We start from the raw sequence: 23,447 nt of genomic DNA, 5'->3' as shown, positions 1-23,447 counted from the left end.
TTAGTGCCTCGGCGGGATCATCATTGCATTCGAGCTCCTTGAGTAGTACTTAAGTCTGCTTTTTGGGCTCGGGATATTGCTCATCTGTGGTACTCGTATGATGGTGTGGGGCGTCTTCGTGATTTGCAAATTTGCCTGTCTCACCGACAAATACAGCTTGCTGCGCACAACTATCTTTCTTGGACCAAGGAATGGTATCGTCCAGTGCCAAAAACCCCTGTTCTGCGAGCTTGGAAAGTTTCTTATCGCTCCTAATCGCTGATTGAGCTTTGCAAATGCCGTTCTTCGGGCCTTTAAAAAGACGAGATGACATTTTGAATGACTGATGGTGAAATATCTCAAGGTTAATGCATAGGGGACTCAGCCAGGCTTATTTATGTTCTTTCTAATTACCGCTGATCTAAGGTTTGAATCACTTAAAAGAGACATCGGAACGCTTCTCAGCTATGCATGATTTTTCATCAAAGTGGAGACTCAAATAGCCCTTGAATCATGACTCAAAAATGAAATAGAACGACTATCAACTGTGAACTTTATTCCATCAACTACATCTTCTATCCACTCTGTATCACTTCGAGGAAATTCAGTATCAAAGAATTGTGAATTCGGGAAAAATGTTGTTTAATCTCCAGAAGTTGATGAAAAGCTTAATTTGGGTTAGTGCCTCAATTCAGTGAAAGTTTTGACAAGATAGGACAGGCTTACCAGCGCTATGTATGTGTTTTACTCGGCGGCCACGTATCAGTAGGCTCTCAGAATCAAGAAATATAGTTCAGTGAATTGGCTCATCTGTTGATGCGATCTAGTTAGTAGTGTAGAGTCAGATTGGGCCCACCTTGACCGTTCATAGGGAGCAGATGTGTCTTGATCAAATAGGCGTATAAAAGGAGCGGGGGAAGGAGGCGCGGAAAAGAGATAGATTCTGCCGGTCCAACGATGACTTCCTGTACAGCATGTTGGTATTTAAATGTGAAGAGATTAATATACAGGCAACATGTCCTCTTCAAAGTATGACATTGATGTCACATATTTATCGGTTATGGGCAAGCGTGTGAAGCCCAAGCAGCTCGGTGGGTACTGTACATATCTACTGTGAGATCGTAAACAATTACTATAGTTGAGAAATTGCCTCAAGCTACCCTGTCAGGCGACTCAGATAGACAAGCCTAGTTTCTATGGTGCTGTCATGCTTTATTTTTATTTATTTTTTTTTTTAAAAAAAAAAACCTCATTATTAATTCAAATTTCTTCACTACCGAGAGAATTACTTAATCCATACCTGAGTTGGGACAAAACGCGTGATAAAGGCCCGGAAGAATTCCCACATGCTCTTTTGTTTTAGTCGCCAACATACTTCGCGTCATCCCCTGCACCTCATGAAACCCCGAGAACACAGGCAATAAGATAATGATAGACTCTCTAGCTTTTATCATTACCCGCTGCAGATGTTTCGCAACCTTCCCTGCGGCCGTAGGGCGGATTTTGGAGACCAATTCTTTGTCCGCTCAATGGGGGTAGTTTATAAAGCTTGTAAACTAGCAAAACAGCCAAAAAGACAATAAATGTTGCCCCAGTGACAACAGTTGTTACGATAGCCATCACCGACCAAACCCCCCCGATTTGATGCGAAAACATTGATCAAGGTGGTAAGCAGTCCCGCACCGGCGTTTAAAGTCAATGGCCTGTTACAGGAATTAGTAGCTCTTTCTTTCTTCTGGCCAATACAACACCCAAGTCTTACTTACATGAAAATTTTGTTCGTCAGCCACACATAGTTTCCCCTTAGGCGCGGAAAGTGAAGTAGCCACAGTATTGCTGCTATGCCGCTCGCGAGGAACAAACAGGCAATTCCGAGCAAAGGTGGATTCTGAATGGTGTGGAATATAACGCGGCCCGTTTTGTTAGACGTCAAAACATGTTCAGTTTCTTTTGACGTCTGGAGTGACGCAAAGGTACCGGGGACGACAAGGTACCCGGCTAGAAGCGCCCAGTTAGCCGCACTAGCTGTGATGTTGAAGGTTGCGTCCATTTGGTCCTCTTCCTTGAGCATTCTTAAATATTGCTCTTCTTTGGCGTCCCTGGGACAGTAAATGTTCCCTTTGGCCAAGGTGACATTCTCCCTTGCATAAATTCGAGCTGGAGGCGGAATCGGCGTTCCTTGGGAATTGGTAGGCATGCTTCCTGGATTTTGTAAAGAAGAAGATCTCTACCTGTCGAATTCCAATACTATGTGAGATATTTATATGAATTTCAGCTAAAATCAAGAGATATTTTCGGGTTCGAAGCTTAGTAGTTGAGAATCAAGCAATACGAAATCGACGGAGGTAGTATTTGTAATGGCTTCATCAAAATGATGATCATGAGCCTATAATATGTGTTCCTGGGTGTAAATATTATGGAACTTTTGAGAGATGCACAACTGGGACTACTTTTTTGCTGTTGATTTCTGGATGAAAAAATAAAGATGAGGTCTCATAGTCGGCATTTATAACAAACTTTCAGATATAAAAGCGCTTTAATCGTGTGTTCTGCCTTTCTAACCCCGAAGCTGCCGCCACCCGTGATGGCAGCATGGCTAGACATTGTCAGAGAAGGAGAGGACTGGGCTCTAGTTGATACGGACCGGCTAGGTGACCTTGTCAGGGGGATGTCGTTTCCTGAACGCCAATATCCGGATTTAATTTACTTCGCAGGTCATAAAAGCCGAATCAGAGCCCTACGATCTTTCCTTCCACAAAATAATGTCACCCGCAAGGGTGCTAATGGGCTGATCCGCCTACATATTGACCATAAGGCTATCAATACGGATAGCCCTCTCATGATTGCTGAGAGCAGTCTATGCTTACAGCAGAGTACTGGCGATACCAAATGGCTCAGACACGCGACTACCAAGCATCGAAAATACGCACTCTCGAAGGCGGGAGGCTTGTCTTCCCCTGGATCAATACAGGAAGAAACAAAAAGACAGCTCGTCCTACCATGGACCCGGGTCTTGTGCTTGTTTGTCGAATCCGAATCCGATCTCAAATCCACGCAAAGTTTGCTCCAGCAACCGCATAGGCAGCTTCAAGTCGGGAGCCAAGCTATTCGATCTTCACCCGAGGTGATCATTATAATCAATAAGAACATTCACGGGCCAGCGATCGCCTCACCAAGATATGAAAAACTGCGTCAGATAGTCGAGGGAGGAAGGATCACATTCCTAGATCTGAGTTCAAGATCCAGTCTTTCTGACACGATCGCTTTTGAGCCGTTGTGGGCCCTTATATCTGAGAAACTGCAGTCAGTCCACGCCGAAGATGAGATAGTCTGTGGTCGGTTTTCTGCATTTCATCTGAGCTCATTCTGGGGCGCAAGTGTTCCAGCCAATGGCCAGCTCTGCAAAGCATCGCCATTAGATCTGCTGGCTCAAGCTCGCATAGGGTTCCCCAAAACCGAGAAGAAAGATGAATTCCTGCACGAGCTTTTGCAAACTGCGATGTCCTCTGTCAACCATAGTGCTATTCCAGAAGGATTGGTCGAAGTTGTCGCTTCGGCTTTTCTGATGAATGCTTATCCACCGGGCATGCACGGTAGGGCTGACAGTCCCCAACTAAATACCAACGCTAACGATTTTAGGATTCCCTCCCTCGGCAGTCTTTACCGCCCTATTCGAGGCTCATTGTACAGATATCTGGAGCGGTTATCCTTTTGGGAGTCTCACCGAACGCATTCGATCGCGCTTTGTTGAAATGTTCGCGGAATTGAGCGTCAACAGAACTTCCTCATCTATCCGTAAAGATGCACTTGGCCAATTTCATCGTCAGGAGAGGAAACCTTTATTCCACTACCACCTGCTTTGTTTGCTTGCTTCGGCCCCCAGAGCATATGTTACCATGTACACACGCATTGTGTGACACCTGTGTGGCGATATTTGGGAATTTTGAACCCTCTAGGGCGTATCAAGTAGAAATTGTCCAATGTCCGATTTGTGAACGCAAGTGCAACATGACCATCCGTCAACTTCCTCCGACAAAGCGCCCCGTTATTCTCAGCCTAGACGGAGGAGGTGTCCGCGGCCTCATCCAGCTGGGACTTCTCTGTGCATTGGAAAAACGCATTGGTATACCCATTTCATTGCTGCCGGACCTGTGCGCCGGAACGAGTGTAGGTAGGTATGACCCCGGTGGAGAAATTGGTTTCTATGCTTAAAAGCTTACAATAACTTGCTTCTAGGTGCCTTGGCGGCAATTGACATCTTCATCAACGGTAGTTTGGCCACCAGCTGTTTCCTCAAATTCCCCGATCTGGCACGAAAGATTTTCCGTCGTGAATACAGGCATCCGATTCTTCGCTATGCCCATTGGCTGGCCTCTGCATTCAATCTGACCTCCCACGGGCTCTACGATTCGAGAAGTTTGTCGGAAACTTTACAAGAAGCCATCAATCCTGGTCGTCGAGTCTTTGATGTTCCTACCATGAGCCCCTCAGGCTGTCGAGTGGCTGTTGTAGCAAGTCGTACCTCCGATGGAAAGGCATGCGTGATGGCAAACTATCGAGGAGTGGGTCGGAATGCAGCTCCTGCTGCCTATCACTTTGTGACTCCCCACGACAATCAAGAGGACCTGAATTTGATAGAAATGTAAGTCCAATTCCAATGGGAGGTGCGCATTCAAATTGGCGGTAGTAGACATTGCTAATACTATTTATAATACGGCAGAACAATCTCCAGCGTTGCAGCACCCTTGTAAGTTACCCTTTCCTTTGTGTTCTGAACATGTCAAGCTGACAATCTTGAGTTATTTCTCGACCAAAGTGTTACCTGGCCTAGGGCCGCTACAAGATGGCGGAGTGCGTGCAAACAATCCGTTGTCAATTGCTCTGCGCGAGTCAAGTATGGTTTGGCCTGCAGCAGAAAGACATGATCTCCTTCTTTCAGTCGGAACCGGGTGGTCGTCTTCTGTCCAAGATCCCTCCTCAGGCTGTTGTAGTAGACTACGGGAGGGTGCTCTCCCGCGTCTTCTCCGGGCCTTGATGTTCTCCCCCTCGATGGACGGGAAACAAGGATATATCGAAGCACTCAATTATCTTCCTCATCATTCAAAGCCCGATGTTTTTCGACTTGATCATGAGGTCCATGGTCCAATACCCGAGTTAGATGATATCAATTCATTGGAAAAGATGCTAGAGATGAAATTCGCCGTCCCAGATCCGCTCGTTCGGGCAGTTCTCGCGACGGCAATGTTTTTCTTTGAGCTGGATGAAACCCCCCGTGAGAAGCCACGACAGCTTTCAATGCCGAGGCTCGATCCTTTGTGCGAGAGCCGGTGCTGTTTCAATCCTCCAGCGAGTGTTAGTCGAATTTCCGGGTGCACGGTTTCAGACTAGCCACGGTTGTGATCTAGGTGATGTGAGCTCGCTCAATTGTTGCAATCTTTGCGGGTACTTTCGAAAGCCTGTCGCCTTCCCGGTGGCCAGCCTCGGGGAGAGGGTATCCATAGAAATAATAAGTGGCAGGCACTGCGACAGGATTGGAGGCTTTCCAACATCCATACAGAAGATACTTGATAATCAACAGGCTTTTGCTCCTTTTGGGCGCGCGGACCATTTGGTCTTAGAGTGGCCTCGACACAGGCAATGCTCCTGTCATAATGGAAAAAAGCGTCAGGTTCAATTCTCCGACCAACCATGCCTCTCCAAAAAAACACGACTATAAGATTTCTCTTTGGTGACGCCTCTGATTGTAACGCAGAGTGTCATTTTGGTGATCCCCATGGCATTTTCCGATCGTCACAATCTTACTTTGTTCGGGCACGGATGCGTGATCAATTCAATTTCGAGTGCAAGTTATATCGACTTAAAAAAATGTATTCTTGAAGTACTAGCAATCTATCATTTATTATCTAGTGCTGAAGTTAGAGATCGCTGGTGATAATCTTTAACCGCTGCGAAAAAGTAATGATCGTTAATGTATCAACGTTTTCAACCATGAATTTAGCCATTATTACATACTCCTCCTTCTTCAGTGATTAGATTGTGTTTATTTCAATGCTACTCCTATCGAATTGGTCGCAAGGTTTTATTTCCGCATGGATCAAGATCCCGCAATATGCCAACCGATTTTTCCGACAATAGCTCGAGCATCTACAGCAGGCCTCTTGATGCGGCAAAACATGAGACTTCAGCAAACCCTCTTCCTAAAATTCCCTCGGTCGGCTTATCGGCCCCTGAAATCAACCTTCTAGATCACCAAATTGCCTTGGCAAGAGGATCTACGATGGCCTTGGAAATGACACGATCGCGTCTACAGCTTTGCAAGGGACAGATCAACATACCACGTGACGATTTGAGGAGACAAAAGCTACGACAAAAGGCTCAGCAGGAACGCGAGAACGAATTCTATCAAGATTGTTTTCAAATATTTCGCCAACTTATCATCACAATCATGGAATCCACACAGGATTTGGTATTGCAGTATCATTTCAATCCCGGGAAAGGGCCTGTGAAAGATCCACGCTTGATCCGAACAATCATACTCTTAAGGGTAGCACTAGACAAATCACGAGCCAAAGAAGCTGAAGCCGAGAAGCGATTGAAACAACAATGGGATGTTCCCTCCACGACTTTATCAGCCCCCGGGTGGCTATGATAGTGCGTATATAGCCATGCTTTGCATAGCTGAAGAGCCCGAAGTATTTCTTGCAACCATGGCCCCTTTGGTATTTTGAGTACGGAAAGCGACGGACTTTGGAGATGCTTCAGTCCAGGAAATACATTTTTCAGTGCCCTTGAGTTTACTCTTCGGCTTGTTTAATCATACTCAGCTTCACTCTCCGAAATTTCGAACCTGTACGTACGTTTCACACAGTATATGAATTTTAGGTCAATTTAAGGGGATTCGAACTCGGTGCCTATGTAATTACTGACTTCTGCGATGAATTTGTCTTCATGAGATTGCTGGAGTCTGTTTGCAGCCTCGGGCAGCAATTTCAAGCGTATTTCGTGGACCTTTGGACGGCTATCGCATAGCAATAATTGCTGGTCGAGATTCTTCCGCAGCTGAGTGTTCAGCAGGTCCATATTTGAGATTTTCATGTGCAGGAAATTTCTGAAGGCCACGCAGGCTGTGCGACTTTTCAAACCCAGCAATGCTTCTGACTAGTCTGATCGCAATTCGATTCATTCGCAGCAGAGTATCTCGTCCCTGCTCAATCCTGTGAACTGCGGCGTGACGAATGTTCATAATAACGCATCGCCACCGCTGAATTGTTTTTTATGCCAAATTGAAGCAACGGTCTTGAATCCTGCCCCGGTACATTGCCAGGAAGTTGAAAATCCTGTGCAGCTCCACTGACTCGGCACATTTCCACCCAACTTGAATCGACTCAGACGGTAGCAATCGGAACATGAATTGGAAGAATTGAGTTTCTAGGTGCCGCTGTATACACCGTAGAATAATATGCTGGGCTCGGAATGGTAGATAGTTCGAAGAAAATCCTGGCAAGGAAGCTATTTCGTCTCGAATCTCTGTTTGGGGGGGGTGGGCGAATTCTCTGTCTTTCTGTATAGTTGAGGACCCTCGTTCTGTCTTTCAGTATTCTCACAGTAACATTCATGGATCACATAAAGCGAGACAACAAATTGAGCTCGCTAACAAGATAAAACTCGGCTAGTTCCTCTCAAACTCTCGAGACCAAGTATATATATGTAGATAGATTATTATACATTGCATCGATTTTGTGAGTCAATTGAAATAGCAATCAAAAGGAGAAGTAGGAATGCCATCATATTCTTGGTGCCTTGCTATGATATGCCTTTAGTCCGATAGTGACTTCGATTATAAATATAACCCCATTCTTCTTCCAAACACGAACTCTATCGGTAATTTTTACCTTTGACTGGAGTCATGATAATTTGGTGTTCTTTCTTTATAGTAGCCCTGGCTTTTGCAATTCCCATGGTGATTTTTCCCATCCACTCGTCTGATCTTTCAGATATTGATCGTCCACTAGGCTATTCGTCCAATGCCCCCAGAACTTCCCGTGTCCCTGAAGGTACTCATATAATCTATGACTTCCTAGTTTCACCAAAATCATGCATCTTACTAATTCGTGCTTCTTCAGCTAGAGTCGCTACAGCGCTCTCCAAGTAACAAAGATCATTCCATATGACAGTACGCCTAGCTGATGACATCTCATTCCAGGTAATCATCATCCGTCCTCAAATCATGACCTTGCCCACTGGCATGGAAAACATCACTCGAAGCACAAGCATTAGCATTTGGTGGGATAGATGGAACGAAATTAAAGTCGTTCAACGGGCTTTAGGTAAACAACGATTCCCTTCTTGGGTCTGTATCGGCTATAATAAGGAGCATACGTGACTTGATAATTTGATATTTGCCGAAAAATTGGAGTACTATAGCTAGTTTGAATATGATTAGGTCATTCCCTGTCTTATAAGTACAGCAGATAACTATAATGGAAACAATCACATTCAAATGTCTCATACATTTGGCTAGTCTGCAGTGTCTTGAAAATGGACTGAATGAGGCCGATTTTGTTCGATCATACGATTGCACGACGATATTCGTCCAGGTAGTGCGCCAGATCCTCCCATATGCCGCTTTCTCGAATTGGAGCATCGACACAGCGGGGCATGCTTTGCGTTGGTTGACCAAGGTTTGTTGTTTCGTAATCGCGAGATGTCTTGACAATTGGGGGCTTGGCGCGGTTTCTCTTCTACGCATTAGCACTTCGTGGGATAATCACTATAAGATGACCTTCTTCTCGGCCTTACCATATCTTCCGCTGATGGTGGAGGGCTATTTGGGTGAGAATGGTACGTAACGATTTGACCGTCTGGGAGCTCCATAACCAGCCAGCTTTTGATCCCATACAAAAGCCAAAATTCATTGTGGCGGCGAAGCAGGTTGTTACGGCGCTTTCGTAGTTGCTCTTTCTTGACCCGAGTTAAAACAGGAGCCATTTTTAGAATGTATGTATGAAGAAATCATCAAAATTCCTAATGGCAGTTATATACATGTCTTCTGCACTAGTTCGACATATGTCCCAGCACAATGGTGAGCTATAAACACAAAAGAGCTTTCAGAAGCTTTCAACAGTTATGAACCCCAAGTTAGGCGCAGGCAGTTTTCCCAAAACGAGCTAGTTACTGAGGATCAATATTGAGTGCAAAGAGTATTTCTGCGGCCGCAAAATTTAAACCACTTTTCTCCTATTCCAACAAAGTAGTCCCCGGAGATTAAATTTTGGAAATTTGGTCGTATCTTAACTTATAGATTGGATTAAAGCCCGCGAAGCTTGGAAGGACATTTGACGCTTTTTGGTTTAGACTTCAGCAATTCATATCACTCCTGTCCTTCAGGTCAGGATGCTTCTAAATGGGCCATCCAAAACTTCTCTGGAGTAGGTGATCAATGAAAACTAGAACATGACAGAACGCCCACTGAAGCTGAGACTAGGAAACTCAAATATCCAGCATGTATTTCCTGTACATCGCTGTCCGCTCCCCATGATGTCTCCACATCTTACGCAGCCTTGCTTCCAAACATACCCAGCAAGGAAAGAACGCTTCCGTCAGAACATCTTTTCGTGACAACTGTTCCTAGTCCAGCTGTTTCCGATATTTCTTTCTCTTACTCTGAACCCACTTCTCAAGTTAACTTGCTATCCAATTTTACGGAATCGAGATACTCTACGGCCGCCACTTCATCATATGAGAGTCAATTACCCACCACTGCAGATGTACACGGTTTCACGCATTCAGCTTATGGTTCCAAGCCTTACATACCCGAGACCGACAGGAAACATGTATTCCCTTTGACTTCTAACAGCAACCCGGAGCAAAAAGCTTTGGATACTCTTGAACCATCTACTTTGGAATCTTGGTCAGACCCTGAACCGGCTTCGCTTTCTTTGCCAATGCCCCTACTGTACAGTAAGATGCCCGGGGATTCTGGAAGTGTAGTGTTTTGGGGCAAAGAAAGCTCGAAAGGCAGCTTATCAGATACGGAGCTACCACATACAGTTGGGTTGAACGACGGGGTCTGGGGAAGCGTATCTATATCCAAACAACATGGAGGCCCCTCCGCTAAGTCTTCAACATCGATAGATACAGCCACGCTAGTACAAACGAGCACGAAAGATGACACCTCTACATCTGCCATCATGACATCAACCCGATGGATGCACGATCCGGTATCCAGTCGTATCAATTGGTCAACACATATCTCCAAACAGGGTGTAGAGCTGATTCTCATGACTGTGGTTGGAGGGAGTCTTGCCTTTTTTAGTATCGTGCTTCTACACCGCCTCATCGCCCGCTCTTACCAAAGAAAAAATGAGCGATCCAGACATCTTTCTCCAGTGTCGCTGGCGAATAGCTTTTCAAGAGGGGAGTCTAGCACACATATTCCAGATGTAGCGGAAGTTTCGCATTTCTCAATTGAATCCTAATCGTATATTGATTAATTCCATGTAAAGGCTCCTATAGAATGTATTTACATATGGGCATGTAGGGTATCTCGCAACAAGGGCCCTCCAGAATATGTCTATACAGACAGCTGTTTGGAAACACGAATTGATGGGACCGGGAAAACGGATATACAGTCCCACAATTAAAAACAGCGTCCCTGGGAAATAAATCGTAATGCAATTGAAATACCGGTAATGTATGTACCGTTACTGGGAAAAGATACCGACAATGTCGGGAAGTTGCCTATTCCGGCGAATTGAAGTGGTGAGATATGAACCGGTGAGATGTGAACGATGAAAGGTAGGTCATTGAAATCTAGATTATTGAGGAGCACTAGTGAGATGCAGACTGGTAAAGAGTGACTGGTAAGAGGTGACAGGTCAGAAGCAAACTGGTGAGAAGTAAACGGGTGAAGAAAAAACGGGTGAAGAGTGACTGGTGACAAGTGACCTGGTGAACCGTTGAAACTTTAACCGTTGAAATGTGGACCGAGGATCAACTGGTGGGGTTTGAACTAGTGAGAAGTAAACTGGTGAGAAGTGAACTGGTGAGAAGTGAACTGGCGAAGAGTGACTGGTGAAATGTAGGCAGGTGACAAGTGCACTGGTGAACCGTTGAAACTTTGACCGTTGAAGTGTGGACCGAGGATCAACTGGTGATATTTGAACTATTGAAAAGCAAAGTGATGAAAAGTAAACAGTTGAGTAGTAATTAGCGAAGATCAAATGTTGAATTGGAACTGGTGAAGCTAGGAGGTTGAAATGTAGGCGATAGAGAGGTCGACTGTTGGAGTACGAACTGGTGAGATGTGAACCGCCGAAGATTAAACCGGTGAAGGATAAATGGTGAGTAAGTGGATCAAGTGGATCAAAATTTGGACCGAGAATGTGTTGAAACAGTAGGTAACTAGGCTTTTTTAGAGTGAGCTCTACAGCTGATTATACCGGTGATCACCGACCCGGGACCTGGTGGTGAGGGCGGGAAGGGCATCGAAAGTGGTGAGTCAACACCCGCATTTTGCCAACTCGTCCGCCAATTCCTAGAATCTGCCGTCTTGATCATGTGACTGATGACTCATCTCCATCATCACCTCAATAAACTATCATGGCCCTTTCAAACACGACCCCCCTTCCTAGAAGACACAAGCCAATAATATTTATAATGTCTAGGCCCGACCCGTGAAAGAAAATGCATCAAATTGAAATTCGGGCTACCAAGCCTCATGGCATGCTCATCAGCTATAACGAGCGCAATTCCCAAGGAAAATAATGTGATTCACAAGCCTCCCAGTGATAATTTATTCGATGCTACTCAAAGCCTCAACCCCAATTTGAGTGAATCATACGTCAGGTTTATTGTATTGCTTTTGTGGATGCTGTCGCACGTATCTACACCACCACCCCAACCCCTAGGGCGAAGAGAACAGCCCATGGGTGAAATACTTTTACACCGCCTGCCTTCGCCGCGCCAGGAATCTTCACGGGCGGCCGACCTGGCGATCTCGCATCATACTATATCAAAAGTGCTTCAAGACCTACAGCAATGCCTGGGCCGAATGTCCGGCTCTTTATAGATATTCACTCAATACTGATCGCGTGCCGCGGCCTTGAAATAAGGGGTGTGCCTAAAATGCAGCGACTGGGTCAAGCGATAGCTCGTCGCTCACAACGCATCTCCCGGTCACTTCGCCGTTCATATCTCCGCAGATCACGGCCGGGGTCGGATTGTTTATTCCGTGCCCTGAAAATCTTAGCCAGCACTCTGAATCACAAACAAGACTTTCTATTGTCGCAATCGCTACCAAGCCATGCTTACTTCTTTGGATCTTTCATACTGAAACGTCTTGTAGAGGGTTCTGAGAAGGTCGTGGTGGACGGAGATCAGAAGGACTTTATAGATCTACTTACCCTAGCGGTCAACCAATACGCTTCAAAATAACATTTTATATATTTCGTCATCTTAGATTTACCTGGTGTCTCCATGTGCTACTCTAGCTGCCAGATTTTCAAGGCGAGAATAGGACCGCAGAACAATAGCTGTATTTCAAACTTAGACTTGCATAAGGCAACTAGGAGATAGTGTAATCGACTGAATTCGATGTAGTCATTCCAAAAAACAGGTACTTTTTCCAGCCTGCTCGAAAGCACTAAAAATTGATTCCTCTGCTCAAACCTTTTGTCATTCCAGAAATGCTTCGCATTCAATTTCTCTTCGCTTGTGTACATGGCTTGATATGGAAGACATGACATGACCAGCTAGTAAAGTGACCTAGGGTTAAAGTTTCAGCCATCAGAACGCAATCTGCACGTATTCATAGTATAATGCCTTATACTATCAAACGGAGGAATCGGGATATGGGAATGGAGCCGTGCTCTTCGAAATTGCAGGAGGAGGAAATGGGGCGGACTCAAAACTGCTCGGAAACGGGGCTGACTCGAAGCTGTTTCCAGGATCATCTGGTGGATAAATGTAGGGTGTGCTTTGGTAGACACGAAATTCAGACCCATGGACTCCAGGACTGGCAATGGTCCAGTTCGAGCTGCCCAATCCTGGTGTGTAGAGAGTCGGTGTGTCCTCGTCGTTATTCTCGCTAATATGCGGAGTGCTGTCTTCCAGAAGCTCGGGCCACAGCAGCTGGCCACTAATGGTATCATGGTCCATTAAATAACCGAAGAACTTTTTGAACACCGATATACGGAGAAATCTCGCTGTGACACGGGTTTCTATTCTTCTTTCCTTCAGCGATACTACTGATAGAGCATATCGGTCGGCTTCCACAGTATCCACCGAGGGTTTACCACTCCTTTTCTTGACATCCACTTCTTCTGATGCATTTTCGGGGTAATCGCAAGGTATCTCGGATGATAATACAACTGGCGGGGTAGAAAAGTCGACAACGTTGGGTGTTCGGAGACCCATGATCACCATTTTCATGTAAAAATGCTGCCAGATATCTGTACGGCTGGGTAGAGGCAAGTGTTGCTGGCTAGACACTGTTGCGAATGCCGAACTTCTTGATGATTTGAGCCGCCTCCAATCGGTCATTTCGAATCCATACTGGAAGCTGAAGCGCCAGAGCTCCAGAATGTAAGTTCGAAACCTGGCCTTTCGGGCTGCTGGGTCGAGCGTTGATCCTATCTCCCATAATCCATGAACACCATTGTCGATTGTCAATTTATCATCAGCACTATTTGGTTAGAGAAATATCTGCTTCATGACACTTTGCGGTACTTCCAGATAGAGACGGTCTCTGAAAAATGTCTTTAACGATGGAATTGGAGAGTCGATCTCTTTCAATCGGTTCCAGATCTCCCGTCGATCATTTTCCGAAAAACTGGGGAAAAGCACGCCTTCGTCAAACTTTTTCTGCAAAAATTCTTTGTCCTTTTTGGAGACTTTAGGCACTCGGGACTCGATGAGGTTGACCGTAATACCGTCAACCAATTGTAAATTTTCGCTGCGGCTACCAACTATCCCTAGGAATGTAGTCAAAATACTTCTCCAGTAGCACGAAACCGCCTGGTTTGCCAATTTTATTAGCCCCTGCTCCACCGAAATCTGGCCCCGGAAATCTTACATACCTCGTCACAGTGCATAGCGGTAACTTTGTGCAGGTTTCCAATCTGCATCCCATCCCAAAGCCCTGGAATGGCAAGTAGCGAGTTCAATTGGCGGGTCAGAAACTCATTCCTGAAAAATGATTTCAAATACTGACCTTTCTTGCTTCCTGCGACCGACTCTAGGGCTGCCCACCAGCTTTCCTCTGCCCGTTGATTCTCAGGCCCGTCAAGACGGCCCTCGTAGTAATTGATACGCTCATATATCAGTCCATCTGATGGCCGATGCTCGTTTGAAAATCGTTCTCGCAATGATTGGAGGAGCTTTCTTTGAAGCTCCTGGGCAGTTTCATTGAGGTCATCTGAAAGAAAAGTAGTCGTTAGTCAGAAAGGGTCAAGTTTTGAGTCAATCAAAAGGATCCGTACCAGGCTCTTCCTCAGTCAGATAGACATCCACCACCCACCACTGGTTGCTGAATGCGAGTGTATTTCTGGCAGCTACAATTAGATTGTCGTGGTCTAGCGCTCGTAATCCGTAATCCAAATCTACATCCAAGCTAGGAAGGATTCCGTTGTTCGATCGCGGGTGTACCCGATGTTGCCAGTCTGCCTTGGGTACTATGACGGACACATGATTTTCCTTCATCAAACGATGGCATCCTTGTATTTTCAAGATTCGTTCGAGACGGCGAACATTCCGACGCTGATCCATACGTCTCTTGAATCCCGTTTCGAAGATGAGATGGGACATATGTACCCTGGCCGATAGCTTGAAACGACTCCTAGCATAAGCATTGAGCCTACACTCCAGGTCCTCCGTTTCGGACTGACTGGAAGACGCCATGTAGAGTACTTTCAGAGAGCACAACTGGAGGAAGAATGCTTCGGGAAGACCCGAAGTAGTAAATTTACTTCTTGGTTGGTATTCTTTTGATGTTTTATATCGTGTGATATGTTGGGCATGTAGTGAAAATTTCGGCCTCATATATTTGGCACAAAGTTGCCACATACCTTCAACTATAAAACTGTCATGCTAATTTTTCAGATGCCTACCATTTTCTGATCGCTGGAAGTACAATTTTGTACTGTGAACAGTCAATACTGTGACTCTAGAGTCACAAACCGCCGACAATGAGATATTTAGAGACTTACCTCACATTGAATCCGCCTATGATAGAAAGTGAAAGGTTTTAAGATCAGCAAAGTATAAGTATATTCTCTATCAAACTGTCAAATACTCATCCTCTTGGTCATCTCTTGTATATGAAATATATTCTAGAACAATGAAGCTCCAAACAATACCAAGGCTAGATCGGCTCGTCTCAGCTGCTGCCTTGACGCTTTCGATCGCGGTCTTCCCCTGTCTGATATTAATATTTGTCAGCTGCTCCTCTGTCGGAGCAGCTGTGGGCCTAAGTAGCATACACGAATGAGATGGCAAGGAGTCTTAATTGTGAATGTCTCTGTTACCATACGATTTTGTATGGTAGCTCGGACAATCTATCTACCGAATATTACAATCACGTTACTAAATACAACATCTATTCCAACCATTGCTACATTGCTACAATGGAGACGCGTGAGATATTTTTGGCCCGTACGGGGCACCTGCAGTCTGAACATGGTGATGTAGGTCTCCTTGACAGAAGATTACAGCGCCGCGAGGGCTGCAGGCGGGCCCGTAGCACTCCGTATATTTCAGGAGGAAGCAAAGCTATGCGGAAGCATACTTAGTACATACATGAGGGGTTCTGCGGTGGGCGGGAAGAAACCGCTGCGGAGAGAGCCCAACTCTCCTTCGAAACGGCGATGTTCGGGGGGAGGGGCTCTCCGCAACAATCCCGAATAGAACATATCATTTATTGGGGTCGCCTCACGTGATATATATACCGACATTACTGACGGCTTCCCTCGTGCAACTGCATCACGAGAGTCAGTTGCTTTCCCCTATAGCTATCTCGTCATGGCTCACGCAGTCAAGACTCAAGAGTTGATTTTTTCCCTCCCACCTTCCCTCTGTACATGGAAACCTCTGCAATACAGACACATTGCCTCCCTACTAGGGAACGCAGATGGGACCCTATTTGACGCTACGGTCTAAGACCGCAGCCACAGGTGACCCGTTACGGCCAAACTACTATCTCCTTGTACTCTTGACTGCGTGAGGTCACCAATAAATGATAATTATGTGTCGGTTCCGGGAGAGGCAGTATGCGCTAGTACCACAATTGCATGACAATTCGGGGTCAGTCCATATCAAAGAGTAGCCTGCAGAGACTAAAAGCGTCCGATATTTATTGAACCAGAATGACAAAGGAATGCTTGTGAACGACTGTTCTGCTAGCGAGCGATCGGGTATTTATAGCATTGCAGCCGGTAATTCGGCTTGCGTCGATGCAATGATCGCTGTGAACTCTGAGGGCACAAACACAGACGACCTTTCATTTGCAGCTGGTTCAACATTTCGTCATTGATCTAATGCAGCACTCGGAGGCATTGTACTTTTTCCTGATGATCCAGCATATGAATTTCTTTTTCTTATTGTTGGCACCGTTTAAACCGTTGTAGGGATGCCGCAGAAAAGCATCGATGACGCGTTTCAACATTCACCCCATGGGTCCGTATGTTATTGTGACGGGTTTGGTGGCAACAGGCCATGCCATTCATTTCATTTTACTCACCGATGATGAGCGTGTTACTCTACTCAAAGAAAGCCCCATCGAAATCATACTAACATTCGGTTATTTTGCACCTTGGCTATGTACCTACCAGCCCCACCGCAGAATTGGTCATGTTCATTTCAGTGTTGGTGTCTACCTAATAATATAAGAGTAAGCTTATCAGACCTTTCTAAAAAGCTTCAAGCCGATACAAGCTATAATATAGCGTGGTACTGACCTGGACAACCCCGATTTCACAAGAGTCCATTGTTCTCTCGCCTGTTCTTGCCAAGTCTCCTTCCCTTACATTCTCAGGAGCTTTGGAAAGTTGAAAAATGACATCAGCACAGCACCTATGGAATTGCAGCTTGAATCGGTCGAGACATTGTAAGAATCTGAAGTTACCTTCATTCCCCCGTGTCAGGCCTTCGACGGAGATCGAAGCAAGCGGGCTGATAATGTAGGATCGCAGCTCCACACGGCTTGTCTCTGGATAGTCACTCTTAATATACAATCATTCTTTGTTAAATTCAAATTTCGACCACATGAGAAAGCCACAACCAAGCCTTACAGCCATTTCACACTCCTCCTTCTCCACTTACTACCCACGTCATTGGGACCAACATTACAGTATAATTGATTCGGCACTGATAATTTGAATTAGCGAGACTTTGTTGCGAGCAGATTTGATCTCGAGAATATTTGATCTGCATTCACATATTCGTATGCGTGAGCTTCCATAGTTGGGCTAATCCGGTAGCCAATTTCTTTAGAGTTCATCACATTATACTATAGACCTCTGAAGCCCTCAGAAGTAATTGATTCCGTGGAGCAAGCGGCCTGCTCCTAGGAACCTAGCTGTCAAGGGCTAACGTATCTGTAGATGCGGATTGTGTTTTTCAGGGTATTAACAACCAAGAGTAGGAAACCACAAGCTGATCTTAGACATAAGACTTAGCGCGAGCAAACAGAAGAAAATTAGCTTCTTCTTGTTCAGAGTAGTGGAGATGAGCTATGTGGGGCCGTACCCTGTACAAATCGTGTATACTGCATGCCAGTTCCTGTTATATTTTTAACATAGTTCTCAGGAGCTCGATGTAAATATTGCCTTGTGTAAGCTCAAAGCTGATAGTGAGGCAAATATTCTATGGGCAAGGAATGACGACTTGCCTCCTCCTGGGGTATTTTAAGCCTCTCCTGGCGTTTAATGAAGCGTTGCCTTATTTGATGATCTTTATCTCACCATCGATGCCCTCTTCTCACCGTGATACATCTATTTCGATTTCGTTTGTCATGGCTTCCGCACTATCCCTCCAAGCGCTACTGATCACAATGCTTTTATTTGCATTGATTGCCAGGTCACTTCTTTTGTGGGTGTTCGGAGATAATTGGCCACTTTATAAGATGGACTTGTCGCTATACGTCTTATCCTTTCTCCTGTCCGCTGTATTGGCAGGGCTGTTCTGGAGCGAGAAGCCATCGATATGGATTAAAATCCTTCTTGGAATTCTTTCAACAATTTCTTCTATACGAAATGTTCGTTCTAGCTTGAGAAATGCCAATTCTATACTAACACTGTTCTAGTTTCTCCGCTTTGGTTTTCAGCAGCTCAATAATCCATTCATAAAACGATCGACGCGTGTCGTATTCAGAATCTATACTTTGACATCTACGGTCTTAAAGGTAATAATTATATTCATTGGGACATTCATGCTAGGTAACATTTATTTCATCACTCCCTTCCTACTTTTCTTGGATCATCTCAGTGAAATGGCATGGTGCCTATGGTTAGTAAAAGGTGCCACGCAGGGCCGGAAGAAGCTATATGTTATTTTGACCCATTTATCAAATATGGGTCTTATATTACTAGGAGCCGCTATGCTTGGCGCGATTTTAAGAAATTAGGAAATTATTCTTGAGGTATTTTTCCACCATGAGAACTTATATTATGAGAGAGCTGACACAGATTAGATTCAGCTCATCATTTGTATAATGCGGGCGATATACAGCCAGTCTATTACGTAAAGTGCAATGAATGGCTTTATGTACATTGGCTGAACCAGATTAGGTCATTTCAAAGGATCAGGAAATTCAAATTGTCAATGATGAATCAATCATATCATTGGCTCCAATGAAAAGAGTTTGTAAGTGGAGAAGGGGGGTGAAATGGCTGTAAAGCTCGGTTGTGGCTTTTTCATGTAGGCTGGATTTACGCCACAAAATAATGATTGTATATTAAGGAGCCTGGTGAAAGACAATCCGTGGAGAGCTGCGATCCTACAATGCCAGCCCGCTTAGCTCCATTCCCTGTCTTTAGCTTGACACAGGAGATTTTTATAACTTCAGATGATTACAATATCACGGTCGAGCATAGCAGTAATTCTATAGCTGTTGTGCTGAAGCCATCTGTCAATCCACAAAATTTCTAGAAGCGTAAGAAAAGAAAGATTGGTACATTAAGATCAGGCGGGAGAACAAGGGAATATATTGTGAGATGAGGCTGTACAGATCAGGGAGCAAGCCGCGCCATCGGAATTAGCTCCGAGATGTCTATAAAGACAATCAAGTTGATTTATGTCAGAAAAATTACCATTGGCACTGTACTAACTCATCATGTACAATCTTACGACACCCTCTTCGTCTAACGCGGCTAAGTCGCCTGTTCCTCGTGGCACCACCTCGGATGTGCAACCACCGAGTCGTTGGTAGTCTCATGGATATTTCAACCCCCATGAAACCCAGTAGTTCAGAAGATCAGAATCAACACTCTCTTTATGATATCAATACATGATCCCTTTTGATTTCGCTGCTCTAATGGGCTGGTAAAGCCTATCGTATTCCCCCTGCTGTACAGACCATTTCTGTCAATTTACAATCAACTTGGCTCTATGTTGTATATAGAGCCTCATATTTCCCTCAAGAACTAATAACACGATTCATACCTCTAAACAACAAAAATATATTCTATTGAGTCAAATTGCTCATCTGAATAGTCTTCTCCACGTGGCAGACTAAAGGTGTTAGTGCATTCGAGTCATTCACGGCACCGATTGGCCCATTATTTCTTGGCATATATCATTAGTGTCGGGATATATCCCTCTATCAGAACAAGCCAGCGTCTGATAGATCACATTTCTGTGTATGTAACCTTGCGCTAAGCTGCGGTTCCGGCTTATGGGATTCAGGGGTACTTCGAACCTGAGCCGGAGCACACATCTATCATACACGAATCAATCAACCTTTGCTTTAGGAGCATAAACTGTTCACTTAACTGTATACACAGGACCTAGCTGGTGATACCAACAATATCACCCCTCGTATTGCGGGTATTAGTCATCTGGTGGCCTCTTTTTCATTAGAATATTGGAATTCCAGTCACATTTCCGCTTCGTTCAAAACTTTTCAACGCTGTTTTTCGCTTCCAATTCCTATTCCCCTGGCTTTCGTTTCAGGGCCGATGCGTGCGACGCGCGCATCTTCCAGTAAGTTAATGGCCACTCACAAACGGATTTTATTACGATTTAGCCAAACTAGGCTTAACCCCGTTTTGATTACGAGCCGAGAAACAAAGTGTGTGTGCCCAAGGGGTATACTTTTTTCGAATTTTACTGTATATTAGCCTCCTATTGCTTTCATTCTTGGGCTTTGACATATTCTCGTGCTGTCAAATTCTGGTGGCTTGCATTTTATTTCATATATTCTCATGTTAACAACCTTCGAAGGTCATCAATTCAATGGTATTTCAATGAGATGTTTTATGAGAGAATGAGGAAGCCTGCGCCTTGCAAAGGGGCACATTTTACCCTGTGGTATTCTCCTTGGTCGAAATAAGGCACCATACCTCGGCCGAGTTTGAATGTCGGCAATTATTTACATTGGTAGATATGGAAAATCATGCTTGATTCAAGGACCTCCGTTACAATAGAATCTCGAAGTATTTAAGGGGCAGACACCTAAGTCCATGGGGTCTGGAATGTGGGCTGTCGACGGTGACCTCAGGCTCCATTGGTCAGTCAGCTTTACATGGGTTCCTCCAGACTATGAATAGTGCTGCTATTCTTACCAAAGAAAACCATGATCTACGGGCTGCAAATGAGAAACAACTACAAAACGAAAGCGATCTAAGCGGAAAATCAATCATCCAGAGGGCTTATCGATTGGAGATGATCATAATCTTATACAAAGTCAGAATAAAAGACAAGAGGAGGCCCGGGAAGCTATGTAGACTGAACTAGCATCATCTGTAGTTCAGCCACGCGTACGGGCGCCACCAAAGTGTTCTGAATGTGGTTTTTTGGGACATGAAAGGATTCAATGTAATAATCAACATAATAGTTAATTTTTATACAGAAATGTCGACAATCTAACTATAAAAAATGACAACCACGTAGAATTAATAAACTATAGTAGTAAAACTGTTTCTAACTCAAGTTCCAGCAATATTTCGATCCCAAAGTTTTAAGAAATTACTCTCCTATTCCGGGGCCGGGTTCCATTGCTATGGTAATCCCAAAAACTTAGAGAATGCCCACTTCGTATATCATTTCCCGAATATAGTCACATTTCGAGCTTAGCACCAAGTGTAAAGATGGCCACATCGTCGAAAAACAAGTGCATTGAATACGCGATACTAACTTAGGTCTGGAGAAGAAGAAGAAGAAACAAAGAGGGAGGTGAGGCTTGGCAGATAGGCTGCGAGCCACGCTAGTCCCAAACAGGAAATAGAGGCTGATCTCGATTGTTACACCAAGTGGACAATTCCCATATGAAATTTCCAGAAATTCATCCCAAATCTGATGGGAAGGGGAATCCCTCCCAATATTCCATTAAAAGTCCCATCCTACGTTGTCGTCTTGGTTGTCGTCTTGGTCGTTGTCTTGATCGTGCTCTTGGTTGTAGTCTTGGTTGTAGTCTTGGTTGTAGTCTTGGTTGTAGTCTTGGTTGTAGTCTTGGTTGTAGTCTTGGTTGTAGTCTTGGTTGTGCTTTTGGTTGTAGTCTTGATCGTGCTCTTGGTTGTAGTCTTGGTTGTGGTCGGGGTGATTGTACGTGATAGTTGAGTATGGTTTCCACGACGTGGTTGTGGGTGACGTGGTTGTGGGTGACGTGGTTGTGTGTGACGTGGACAATGTGACGATATTACTATTGCCATTGCCGTTGCCATTGCCGTTGCCGTTACCGCTGCCGTTGTTGCCATTGCCATTTCCGTTACCGCTGCCGTTGTTGCCATTGCCGTTTCCATTTCCGCCACCGCTATTGCCGTTGCCGTTGCTGTTGCCGCCGTTGCCGCTACCGTTACCACTGGTGCCGCTGCCGCTGCCGTTGCCGCCGTTGCCGCTACCGTTGCCGCTGTTGTTGTCGTTGCCGTTGCCGTTGCCGTTGTCGCCGATGTTGCCGCTGCCAGCGTCAATGGGCACCGAAATGGGCCCGATGGGCCCGATGGGCCCTAAAATAGGCACATTGATGATTGGTGATCCGGCAGTAGTTGTCGTGGGTGTGGGCACAACTACTGTTGTCGTCGTAGGCGGAGTAATTCCACAACCTTGATTGATGATTCTATTGGTGTCCAGAGTCACAGCTCCGTTACGTGCAAGAAGGCGTCCGTTGATGGTCGCGCCAGTTTGCGCTGTGATGGAAGTTAACGCCATGATGGTCCCAACGAAAACGCTATTTGTTCCCAGGGTCGCTGAGCTACCCACTTGCCAGAAGACGTTGCAAGCTTGGGCACCTCCAGTCAGGGCAATTACCGAGCCTGATCCAGTGACCAGGGTGGAACCGACTTTGAAGATCCAAACTGAATTCGCACCTCCGTTAAGCGTGAGAGTTCCTCCAACACTAAGATCCAAGGTAGGTGAATCATATACACCAGGAGGAGGTGCCTGACCAGAAAGTTGCGCTGATGCCAAGGTCGAAGATGCCAGATTCATTGCGGTAGTATATGCAGTCGTCAGATCATTCTGTGCTCCATGAGCGACCCCATCAGTTTGGTGTACAGCTCCAACTAGCGTAATTGAACCCCCACCCGTGATAGACGTCCCAGGCCAGACGCCAAGATCACCAGTAATAAATGTTGGGCCTGTGTTCGTCACTGTTGAGCCACCAAGAACAGCAAAGGACGCAGCAGTCCCGAGGTTAATCTGCGCATTGCTGATGCTAGAGAAGAGGAGAGCAGAGGTGAGGAGGCTTAGGAACATGATTTTCAGTTGTCCACGAAATCAATGCCGTAAGTCGGACCAGTTTTGTATGTTAAAGGTGTTGGATGTTGGCGGTGTTGTATATCAGAGACGTTTGCTACTTAAATACTTCAAGCCACGATTTCCAAAGACCTTCTTCAATGCAACCTCGATTTTCAACACCTACCAATTTAAAATAGTTGAGACGGCCCTGGCCCCCCCGTAGTGCATAGACTATGCGAACGCACCCCCATTTTTCCTCTTTTTCAATCAACAAGAATGCTATAGAGTAAAACTATTCCAGTACGCAAGGGACGTGCTGCCACATCTCCTGTTAGTATGCCTGCATTGGAGAGAATAATGCAGTATATTTACAACATACAAACTGAATCTCCTAAAGTATAGCTTCCCTACTGCCATTTGCCCCTTATTCTTGTGTAATTCTCGTTTAGCTGTAGAATGCTCTAGAGGAATTTAGCGAATCTAGCAGCTAGAAGATAGGTACTAGTGACTTGATGTGATTACAATATTGTTAGTGTGAGAATATTGTAAAGGCAAGACCCCAAACATAACAGTATAAGAAT

At 45.1% G+C, this 23,447-nt stretch overlaps 7 protein-coding genes across 7 annotated transcripts; 2 read left to right on the top strand and 5 right to left on the bottom strand.

Moving 5' to 3' along the window:
• Window positions 1-49: 49 nt before the first annotated feature.
• On the bottom strand, window positions 50-313 carry N7481_008601 (uncharacterized protein; the record flags this gene model as incomplete). The annotated part of the gene is made up of 1 exon (XM_057267820.1): window positions 50-313. One exon carries the CDS (start codon window positions 311-313, stop codon window positions 50-52), a length of 264 nt encoding a protein of 87 aa, XP_057118497.1.
• A 1,206-nt stretch (window positions 314-1,519) lies between these two features.
• N7481_008600 (uncharacterized protein) lies at window positions 1,520-2,050 on the bottom strand (the record flags this gene model as incomplete). The annotated part of the gene is made up of 2 exons (XM_057267819.1): window positions 1,520-1,682; window positions 1,746-2,050. 2 exons carry the CDS (start codon window positions 2,048-2,050, stop codon window positions 1,520-1,522), a joined length of 468 nt encoding a protein of 155 aa, XP_057118496.1.
• Window positions 2,051-2,563: 513 nt separating this feature from the next.
• On the top strand, window positions 2,564-5,367 carry N7481_008599 (patatin-like phospholipase family protein; the record flags this gene model as incomplete). The annotated part of the gene is made up of 6 exons (XM_057267818.1): window positions 2,564-3,572; window positions 3,619-3,877; window positions 3,936-4,150; window positions 4,216-4,621; window positions 4,700-4,726; window positions 4,779-5,367. The coding sequence occupies 6 exons, from the start codon at window positions 2,564-2,566 to the stop codon at window positions 5,365-5,367; spliced, it is 2,505 nt and encodes an 834-aa protein (XP_057118495.1).
• A 721-nt stretch (window positions 5,368-6,088) lies between these two features.
• Window positions 6,089-6,628, top strand: N7481_008598 (uncharacterized protein; the record flags this gene model as incomplete). Its single annotated transcript, XM_057267817.1, has 1 exon — window positions 6,089-6,628. One exon carries the CDS (start codon window positions 6,089-6,091, stop codon window positions 6,626-6,628), a length of 540 nt encoding a protein of 179 aa, XP_057118494.1.
• Window positions 6,629-8,546: 1,918 nt separating this feature from the next.
• N7481_008597 (uncharacterized protein) lies at window positions 8,547-8,967 on the bottom strand (the record flags this gene model as incomplete). The annotated part of the gene is made up of 2 exons (XM_057267816.1): window positions 8,547-8,717; window positions 8,779-8,967. 2 exons carry the CDS (start codon window positions 8,965-8,967, stop codon window positions 8,547-8,549), a joined length of 360 nt encoding a protein of 119 aa, XP_057118493.1.
• Window positions 8,968-12,810: 3,843 nt separating this feature from the next.
• Window positions 12,811-14,877, bottom strand: N7481_008596 (uncharacterized protein; the record flags this gene model as incomplete). The annotated part of the gene is made up of 4 exons (XM_057267815.1): window positions 12,811-13,663; window positions 13,745-13,995; window positions 14,058-14,395; window positions 14,460-14,877. The coding sequence occupies 4 exons, from the start codon at window positions 14,875-14,877 to the stop codon at window positions 12,811-12,813; spliced, it is 1,860 nt and encodes a 619-aa protein (XP_057118492.1).
• A 6,642-nt stretch (window positions 14,878-21,519) lies between these two features.
• N7481_008595 (ice-binding family protein) lies at window positions 21,520-22,884 on the bottom strand (the record flags this gene model as incomplete). Its single annotated transcript, XM_057267814.1, has 1 exon — window positions 21,520-22,884. The coding sequence occupies one exon, from the start codon at window positions 22,882-22,884 to the stop codon at window positions 21,520-21,522; it is 1,365 nt and encodes a 454-aa protein (XP_057118491.1).
• Window positions 22,885-23,447: the final 563 nt, after the last annotated feature.

The sequence above is a fragment of the Penicillium waksmanii genome (genome assembly GCF_028829765.1).
Source record: "Penicillium waksmanii strain IBT 27052 chromosome Unknown utg000008l:1.0-5622682.0:1.0-5626561.0, whole genome shotgun sequence".
NCBI classification, from domain to species: Eukaryota; Fungi; Ascomycota; class Eurotiomycetes; order Eurotiales; family Aspergillaceae; genus Penicillium; species Penicillium waksmanii.
This window is presented reverse-complemented; position numbering and strand designations above follow the sequence as displayed.